Below are 9286 nucleotides of genomic sequence, written 5' to 3'. Positions count from 1 at the left end.
GGTGGGGTCGGGGAGGTGGGTGGGAGCAGGTAGTGGGGAGGTGATCGGCGAGCAAACACTGCATCAGTGTGGGGTTGTGAAAGAGACTTGCTACCCCAAACCCTTATCCCAAGCTGGGGATTCGGATGGCTTGACTCCGCCGCCGCCATACCCCCTTCACTCGCCGACACCCCACGCGTCCCATCGCCGCCGGCTTTAGCGGATGTACTGCAGTTTGATTGGATGGCAGACTCTAATCCAATTTAGGCCAAATCGGCCGACACGCTCAACCAGCAGCATTTCGTGGGTTGATTCGGCGAGGTCTCTTTTTGCCGCCAGCGTGGCGGGACGGGGTGCCGGCGCGGCCAGAGCCATCCAGCCCCCGAGGCTGAAGGCAAGAAAGCCTGCTCCACTTGGACCTGAATGGGATCAATAGAAATCTGCTCTGGGATTTCATCTCGAAAGCTGGGGAGTGATCGGGAGCAACGGGCCCCGGAGCGAGGGAGGGGTAGGGTAGGAGAGTCACGCAACCTGTTTTATTCTCTTCCACCCCCCGCCTAACTCCTTTGCGCCGTCAGCACCATGTCCGATACAGACAGGCCCCCCTTCAAACCACAGCGGGGAGGGGGAAGGCGGCGCCTTGACGCTGACGCTGCTCTTAGACAACGACTGTCTGTCTGTCGTGGCAGATTGGTGACCGCGTGTGTGTTCGACCTGTTCCAGGACGCGGCCGGAGACCGCCGCAGTGGGGGCATGGGCCACGAGTACAGCCTGGAGGACATCGACGAGGCCCTGGCCAATAGCGCGCCCGCCGCGCCCGCCGGCCAGCCGCCACCGCAGCAGCACGCGCAGCCCCAGCCCGACCTGGTGGCAGGTAAGTGTGAGACGGCCGGAGTCAACTGTCTCGAGTGTCGGCTGTCGGCGCGCTATAACTCGTGCTCTCGTCCCAGGTACGGAGGCCAAGTCGAGCTCCGCGGCGCAGCACAACCAGCAGATGGACGAGCTGGCGCTGTTCGTGCAGCGCGACCAGTCCCGGATAGACCGGATACGGAAGAGGTACTCTCTCAACAGGTAAGCGTCCCACTCGTCCCACTGCGCTGCGTGTCGCTGCGTGTGCGACGAGTGACTTGCGCCTGACCGACGCTCGTTGTCCCGCAGCAGCTCCTCGCAGGCAGCTGGCTCTGACGGCGAGGACGATGAGCACGACGACTACGGCTTCAACCGGAGACCATCCGTCCGCGGCATCCGTCCGCGCTTCGGCACGACTCAGGAAATTGTCAACCAGGTGAGTCGGTCGGTCGGTCGGTCGACCAGCATTGAACTTTCGAGTTACCCTGGACAAAGCTGATGGTCTTGTCGTCGGCCAGATGACGCAGCAGTCGCCGCCGGGACCCCCGTGTCCCGCACACCACTGGCCTGCCTCCGTCTCCATGCCCGGGGCGGGAGAGGATTCACTGCAGGAGCCCCTGCCACACCCCGGGCAACACTCTGGCCAGCATCCTGGCCAACACCCAGGCCAGCACCCCGGCCAACACACTGTGCAACACCCCGGCCAGCACGCTGGACAACACCCCGGCCAGCACACTGGGCAACACCCCGAACCTCGCTCTGGACCTCCTCCAGGTAAGCTCCTACCCTACGGGGGCGTTTCCAGTAGGGTGGGCAAGCGCCTCGCCTGCCTCTCTCCCTCGTATCTGACGCAGATGAGAGCAAGAGAGAAGAGAGACAGAACATTCCGGGCGCTTGCCTGCCCAATTTAAATACTTGACCATTCCGGAAACTGACCTTTGACCTCTCCGCAGTTCCGGTCAGGAACCTGGACCTGGAGGAGCCGTACGTCTACCACCCGAGCGACTTCCACCGCATGACGGTCTCCACGGCGGCGGCGGCCGAGCACTCCGTCATGTACCCGGCGGGGCAGCAGTACCTCATGCGCATCGCGGGCCAGACCGTGGCCACCGCCACGTCGGGCGCGTACTCCATGAGCTCGGCGGCGGGCGGTGGTGCGGGGCAGGTGGGCGCGGGGCAGGCCGGCCCGGCGGCGACGGGCTCCGGCAGGGACGACATGGACATCTACGCGAGGCGCGCGGCCGGCAGCGTGCTGCAGATGCGCATGGCTGGCGCCCAGGGCTACGACCCGCCCTACGCCACGCTGCCCGCGCACGGCCACGCGCAGCCGCGGCCCGCTGGAGGCCAGCCCTTGGGCCAGCCCTTGGGCCCTCCTCCCGGCGCCCCGGCAGCCTCCTTCATCCGCGTGGACCACGGCCAGACGCACGCCATCCGGCTACCGTTCCCCAGCGGAACGCCCGTACAGGTGAGCGGGCTATACTGACCCTCCGCGGGCCAAGTTTGGGTTTTGATTAAACTTTACACTCCGACAAAATGTTCACCATCCTCACTGTATAGTGCTATGGCACTCAAGATTCGTCCAGAGAGTACATCCGTTTGTATCAAATCAATTCTTTCGACAAATTACGAGAGCTCGGCGCCTGCGAGACTCGGGATAGGCCACCCCGCAACACACACATGCACTGAAGGCTCGCTCTTGCCTACCTATCAGGCGCTATAAGAGCTTGCATTGGCTGACAGTGAGCTTGGCGTGTTGGCGAATAGCGGGCTTACTTTCTGGGTGATGCCTTTAGGTCGCGGCCCCTTTCTGACCTGACGTTCTCCCATCGGCAGGTCCACCTCCTCGCCACGGCGCGGCGCTCGGAGAGCCCGCAGCGGTACGACCACCAGCAGGTGGTGATCGGCACCCAGACGGCGTACTACCAGCAGGCCACGACCACGACGGGGCCTGTGGGCCCGCCGCTGGGCCCGCTCGTGTACCAGGAGCAGCCCGTGCTGCCGTCGCTGCCCGGCCTGCCGATGCCGGGCCACGGCTCGCCCACCCGGGGCGCGAAGGCCGTGGCCGCCCTGGGCTTCCACGCAGAGCGCGCCGAGCGCGGCGTGCCCGAGGGCGCCGCCTCCTCGTCGCCGGCGCTGTACGACGCCTCGCACGCGCACCAGCCAAAGGACCTCACATCCCCAAACTCGGCCAACGCCGTCTCCTCGCCGTCGTCTGAGTTCCCGCCCGCGTCTGGTCCGACCACGCAGGCAGCTGCCGCATCTTCAGTGTATTACGCCATGAACGTTTGATGGGCATGTCGCTCACCCATAGGTGGCGTTGGTCCAATTTTAAAAAGTCAATGAGCTGAGACTCCCAGCAGTTTAAATAGTGATGCGCCATTAATATAAAATGTCAAGTGTAAAATGTCAAAATAGAGTGGGCTTTCAAAAATTTTAAAATTTGAAGTTTATGACTTGACTTGTTTTCTGACAGATTCTGGCGCTTTCCTTTCCATAAAAATGCACTCATGAGAGTTTTTTTGTGATCAGCTCAAAGACGTTTGAACCATTATGAAATATTTTACTTTGTTAATGGAAATGAAAAATAAATATTCCGACATTTCTGATTTGGGAGGAAGGGGGGGGGGTAAATTTAGTCTTAGGAAATAAAATGTATAACAACAAATAATGATTAGCAGATATTTCAATTTCATTTGGAAACTGTATCTGCTGTGCTTTCTTGTTGGTAAAAGATAAATCATCCTCAGTAAGCACAGGGAACTGCTACAGTTTGGAACTAGATGACTGAATTTTATGAAACTCATAGCACATTCTGAACTGTCATCTCTCATGCGGTTGTACTAACCACTTGTCTCGTTAACAGTTTGGGACTTGTTTAATGACACACTGGCAAACCCCTTGCCAACAGTGCAGGAAACAACTGTATGGAGTTATTAGAATATTTTGTATAGAGCTTTCAGTAGTACAGGGACAAAATCTCACTGTGATATATAACTTACTATTATCTTTTATCTGTTACTATAAAGCTTATATACTTTTATTGTTCTTAGAATAACAGTCAAGAGCCTGTTTCATCCTGAACAGACTAGATATGTGTGCATTTCTCTCCATCTCCATCCTTCCTTGCTTTTGCTTCTTTTTTTAAATTTTAAATAAAGTTACTGGCATTCCACCAACATATCAAAACAAAGTATCGCACAACATGAAAATTAACTCAAATTACAGTATTTAACAGGAAAAACATGTTGTACTTGTTTTACTCATGGCTTAACTGAGAATTGCTTTTGCCAAAGAAAAATATAGAGCTTTGTAAAATTGTCTATGTTCTTCCATTAAATAGCAAACAGGTGGAGCAGCCAGAACATAAACTGGGTTTTGCATTGAAGAGTGATATTTCATCTTGTTTTTCTAGGAATTATATTCCTTAGAATATATGGGATGCATATTAGTTGATGAAAGAGGTGAAGACTACATGTCGATTTATGGATGGAAGAAAGGGTGATATACACTGTGAATCTGATTTATTTGTACATTTGCCAGTGCCAAGCCAAATAAATAGGCCTAATGATGGGTATCTCTTCAATACTATTAATTCTAGCAGACTTTGGGAGAGGAGGGGAGGGGGGGTCTACATATTTTTTTCCTGCTAATTTTATTGCAAATGTTCTTTTATGTGTGTTGTAAGAAATGATTGCTCCTTTAGGGTGTATAGTATTATTAGATTTTGAAGGCTGAGAAGCCTGTTGATCAAAAGTGATTATGCCAAAGAGATGATTTAAACCTCAAATTGTTATGTATCTTAGATACAACTCTGTATCCATCACATGTTTCATTGTTACGAAAAGATTCTGTTGATTTCTTAAGATGTTTACAGTGCCAAAGATGATCTTATCTTAATCTAATGTAATGCAAAAATTTCAGCATGTGTTTAAATACAAGTGCACACACCACTTCTATTTGTGATTTCTTTCATTTCAAAACATATAACCACAAAGAAGTTTGAAAGATCTCAGCATACGTATCAAATCAGTGGATAAACTAATGTAATGTGATATGTGTCTCATGATCTTATGCACTCCGGAGAAAACATTTCATCATGCTCTCTGGTCCATACAAATAGATGGGGATACCAACAGGCAGAGTGCATTCCAAACACGGTCTACCAAGAGAGTTCATGATGAAAACTTTCCTCGCTAGAGTGCATCAAGAAACCTGACTCAGGTCACATTAGTTTTTCCAGTGAATCTGCGACTAATGAAAGAACCGAATGTTATTTAATATTTATTAGAGGACTTTGTCTATCATGTGAACTTAGATATCATTTTAAATAAAGGAAGATATTCAGAACCAGTATTGAAAGTTTACTCTTTCTTTCCTTGACCTCTTCTAGGAGGCCCCCAGACCAGTTTGCAATTTTTTACCTTAATGTGGTGTTTTCCATTTTTTATCAAGCCTCAGAGGGTTACTGAAGAATAACACAGTGCAATTTCAATGGTTTCTCTCATATATTTTCAAACAAGACAAGATATCATGTTAAAATTCTTTGCTTCCTGAAGTTGCTTACATAATAAAAATATAAGTTCTTCATCAAAAATAGACAAAACAATAATTAATTACCATGTTGTTTCTTTCCTCCATTTAGGACAATGAATTAATATTGGACTAGTTTGGATTGGAAATGTTTTTCCTTCATTATTTCTTTGAGTCTCTTAACTACTGGTACAGTACTCACAAACTTCTCTGAATAAATACTGAACACTAAAAAAAAATAATTTGCAGAATGACAAATTGAGTAGTTTGCAGCCCATGCAAGAAACTTCCAGAAAAATGGACAAAGAGATGAGAATAGTATTTCATGACAACACAACATAAACCAAGTGTCAAAACTATTTGTTTAGTCTACTTTCATTACTGTATAAAATATAAAAGAACATTAGCTACTGCTAATGATCTTGGGTTTTTCTCAAATTGAAAAAAAATATGTCCTATATACAAGCACCAACCCAACAGATATCAAGTAAGACATAGCCACCTCACCTATTTTTAATACAAATTACAATTGAAATGATAGTATCCTTATTTTACCTAGCAATTGACAAGTCTACCCATTAGGTGGCCGTAAAATAACTTGGAATAAGTTATCAACACTACAAAGAACCTAAATTTTGGTTCAAGTAAAAAATGAACACTAAAACGTATTCATTAAAGTTTTCACTTAGAAAAAAAGTTAAGTCAGGTACATGGTGAACCAACATTGAAAAGATTTTCATGTGTCCAAAAGATTTGAAGGGAAATTTTTTTAAAAAAATCCCTCGTATCACAAGTATGACCACCTACTAGGTATTGTCCAAGTGATGGGTTCTCTTCACAAAAGAGGATAAAACTAGAGATGTGACAAAAAGCAAGTCAGGGTACTGTGCGTCTCATCTCATAATATACATAGTAGCAGTTTTAACAATATAGATAGATATATCTTTCCAAGAGATTCCATAATGAAAATGACAAAATAACACGGCACGTATCTAAGTATCTACTGAAGTTTCATGTTGATTTTTTTTTAGGAATTGTATCCCTAACTTTCATTGCATATTAAAAAACTAAGGTTATCTTGTTAAGAAGTAAACAGATAGTTAAGCACATCCGTGGAAAGTTTTTTAAGAATTTCATAGAAAACCAAAAACCTAACACCATTCAAGAAATTTGTCTTTTAAACTTTGCATTTTCTGAACCTCAAGTTTGACAGCATTTGAAGATTAAGGTAGCACATCAATATGATTCAGTTCAATAATGGTTTCAAAGGAGGGACACGGTTTTATCTAGGAATGTAGTTAAAGGACAATGACCTTAGGTTATTTATAAAATCAATCCAATTAACAAAACTTTTGGAAAAGGATTGTTCATGTAGTCTTAGAAGCATATTTGTAAAAAAACAGAAACCAAGTAAAACTGGCATAGTATGCAGTAGGAGAACCATTAGGAGGCAAATAACTTCTTTTTTTTTTTTTTTGAGCTACTTACTTTTCTACAGTAACAATTGCAGGAAGTTTCACTTAGGCCATCATACAACACCCAATTGATGAGAAAATGGCACATCTAGCGCTATAAAAGGCGAAAAAAAATAAGATTTCAAATAAGGGTTCAAACATAACCTTTGACAGAATAAAGGTTCCATGAAATTGAATAAAACCAGAACTTTGTTGTCTCAGAAAACAAAATATACATAGAGCACAACATGATTTGTAAAACTGAATCATGATGTTATTGTCTCCTTTTTTTAACTTAAAATTTGTTTTAAGCTGTCAGTCCACCAACATTAAAATTAGAGGTCTAATTTAAAATCTATGAGTTGATTAACTGGCCTTACATCTGATACCTGGACTAATTTGTACTATACCTGAGGACATTTAAAACAAATCACACAAAGGATGCTAAAATAACAGAGCAGTTCCTTTTCAAATGTTTGGAATAATTTAAACATACTTTACAATAAAAGAAAATAAAATCTCAGTTTTATAAAAAGCTGATACAAGACAAATTTATACTGATTTTGTTTTCAATTTCTCAGAATCTACCTAACACATACTACAAAAGCTTCTCCTTTGTATTGACAACACACTGTTAGCAATGTAAATAAAGAATTACAACAAAAGAAATGTACAAAAGTAAACAAACCAAGATACAAATCAAAATAAAATACATAAATACTAATTTGTTTTTATCGTTGCATATGTACACACATTACATCATGATGTGAGCACAACATTGAGAAGAGCTGCGAGCGTAATGAAGACTTATATCCTACGGCGGCGTGGTTGTAATGCTCGTGACGTCCTCTGGGGTGTTGGTGGGCCTGTTCCCATGCTGAATCCTCCACTTCCTGAAACAAACATGTCAGACGGTTAAAGATTAGAAACACAGTTGCACATGATGAGTTCAATATGTTTATTTTTCTGTCCATGCAGAATTTATTAGATATCATATTAAGTGTCCTTCCAGTTAATGGTTGAAATGCTTTCTGTGAAGAAAAAGAAAATACATACAAGTAAATAATTAACAATGGTTAATGTTAATGGTCAACTTTAAAGCTGCGGTGTTATCAATTGAAGTATTAGAAATGTTGATCACTTATTGTGCCATGCATTCAGAGATACTAGAACAATGATTTTTAATGTATTTAATTTGAAAATTGGAACATAATTTAGTTCAAATCCAGAATTGTTAACAGTTTACTCCCCTATACATTTTGTACTACCTGCTAAAATAAAGCATTTTGGAGTAAAAACAACAGTATGCCAGAAGTGCAGTAGCAGCTCAAGCAAAAAAACAGGTATGGTGACTCCAAAATACTAAGGTGAAAGTTGATGAGTGTGGAATTTAAAAACATGTGGTTTTACAAATTAGTCAGCGAAGGAAAAATACAGCTGATTATTGTCATGCGACACTAGTTATTGAAACGCAGCCATGCTTCACACTCAGAGCCTGGCTTACCAATAGTGAAGCTCCCTAGCTGTACAGGATTTGTGGCAGTTCCAAACGACGGACTGGAGGCCCCAAAGCTGAACACTTATAACAAAGTGCCAAATTCACAATATGACCCTGATGGAACTGCGGGACAGGATCTGGACATGACGTTCATCCAGAGCACATCCACGCTGTCCTGAGACGTCTAGCTTCCCTCCAGAACCTATCCAGCGTGTCAAGAGTCAAACAGCGGTGTCCGGCGTCATCCAGGCAGTGTCCACGACTAGGATGGCCTACTGTCCAGGTGTTATCCGAATGCTGTCCAGTGTCCCCACACGCGTCCTATGTGCCTCCAGCATCCTTGGCGTCCCAATCGCATCCGGGCTACCCGTGTCCGGGACGGGTCCAAAAACAATCCGGGATCCTCGCCACGTCCTATGTACGTCCAGCATGCCCCGCGTCCATAACGCATCCAGAGCACTCGTCTCCGGGGCGGATCCAAGAACTATCCGGGATCCTAGACACATCCGGTGCACTTCCAGCATCCTGCCGATCCAGAACACTCCTGTCCGGGGCAGGTCCCAGAACTGTCCATGGTCTTAGCATTATATCCGACGTCCGTCCAGCACCCTTGGCGTCCGTAACGCATCCGCTGTACATCAAGCATCCATGATACATCCAGAGCATCCCAATGTCCGCATCCGGCGTACGTCCACGGCTCCACCATAGTACACATCCACTAGTTATCCATCGCATCCGGTGTGCATCCACCGGCTATTTACGTCATCCACAATGTATCCACGGCGTCATATGTTCAGACACGTCATCCGCCGTGCCTCCACAGCATCCAACTCGCATCCATGGCATCCACAATGCATCCATAGCATTCACAATAGCAACCACCGCGCATCCACGGCACCAACCGTCCTGCCCCGGCATCCACCGTCTAACCACGACATCCACAGTGTATCCATAGCATCCACAGTGCATCCACAGT

The 9286-nt window shown here is 46.1% G+C and overlaps 2 protein-coding genes and 1 long non-coding RNA gene across 5 annotated transcripts in view; 1 reads left to right on the top strand and 2 right to left on the bottom strand.

The window, feature by feature from the left end:
• The window catches only part of LOC113211941 (uncharacterized), a 63022-nt gene extending 57841 nt beyond the window's left edge, over positions 1–5181 (top strand). For 2 of the 3 annotated variants that reach the window (XM_052275263.1, XM_052275261.1), the window contains 6 exons: positions 703–853; positions 930–1050; positions 1138–1264; positions 1347–1602; positions 1782–2293; positions 2662–5181. In XM_052275263.1, coding sequence (XP_052131223.1) covers positions 703–853; positions 930–1050; positions 1138–1264; positions 1347–1602; positions 1782–2293; positions 2662–3117 — 1623 coding nt within the window. In that variant the 3' untranslated portion in view covers positions 3118–5181. The remainder of the gene's footprint in view (positions 1–702; positions 854–929; positions 1051–1137; positions 1265–1346; positions 1603–1781; positions 2294–2661) is intronic. The other variant, XM_052275262.1, reaches the window with a different exon arrangement.
• Positions 1–9286, bottom strand: part of LOC113211949 (nuclear pore complex protein DDB_G0274915) — a 17749-nt gene that overhangs the window by 957 nt on the left and 7506 nt on the right. The gene's annotated exons all lie outside the window — the stretch shown is intronic.
• Positions 5315–9280, bottom strand: LOC127751553 (uncharacterized). The gene is made up of 2 exons (XR_008012155.1): positions 8317–9280; positions 5315–7705 (listed from the first exon to the last, which is right to left on the bottom strand). It is a non-coding gene; the product is annotated as an uncharacterized LOC127751553 (long non-coding RNA).

The sequence above is a fragment of the Frankliniella occidentalis genome, unplaced genomic scaffold (genome assembly GCF_000697945.3).
Source record: "Frankliniella occidentalis isolate FOCC.00 unplaced genomic scaffold, Focc_3.1 Scaffold558, whole genome shotgun sequence".
NCBI lineage: Eukaryota > Metazoa > Arthropoda > Insecta > Thysanoptera > Thripidae > Frankliniella > Frankliniella occidentalis.
This window is presented reverse-complemented; position numbering and strand designations above follow the sequence as displayed.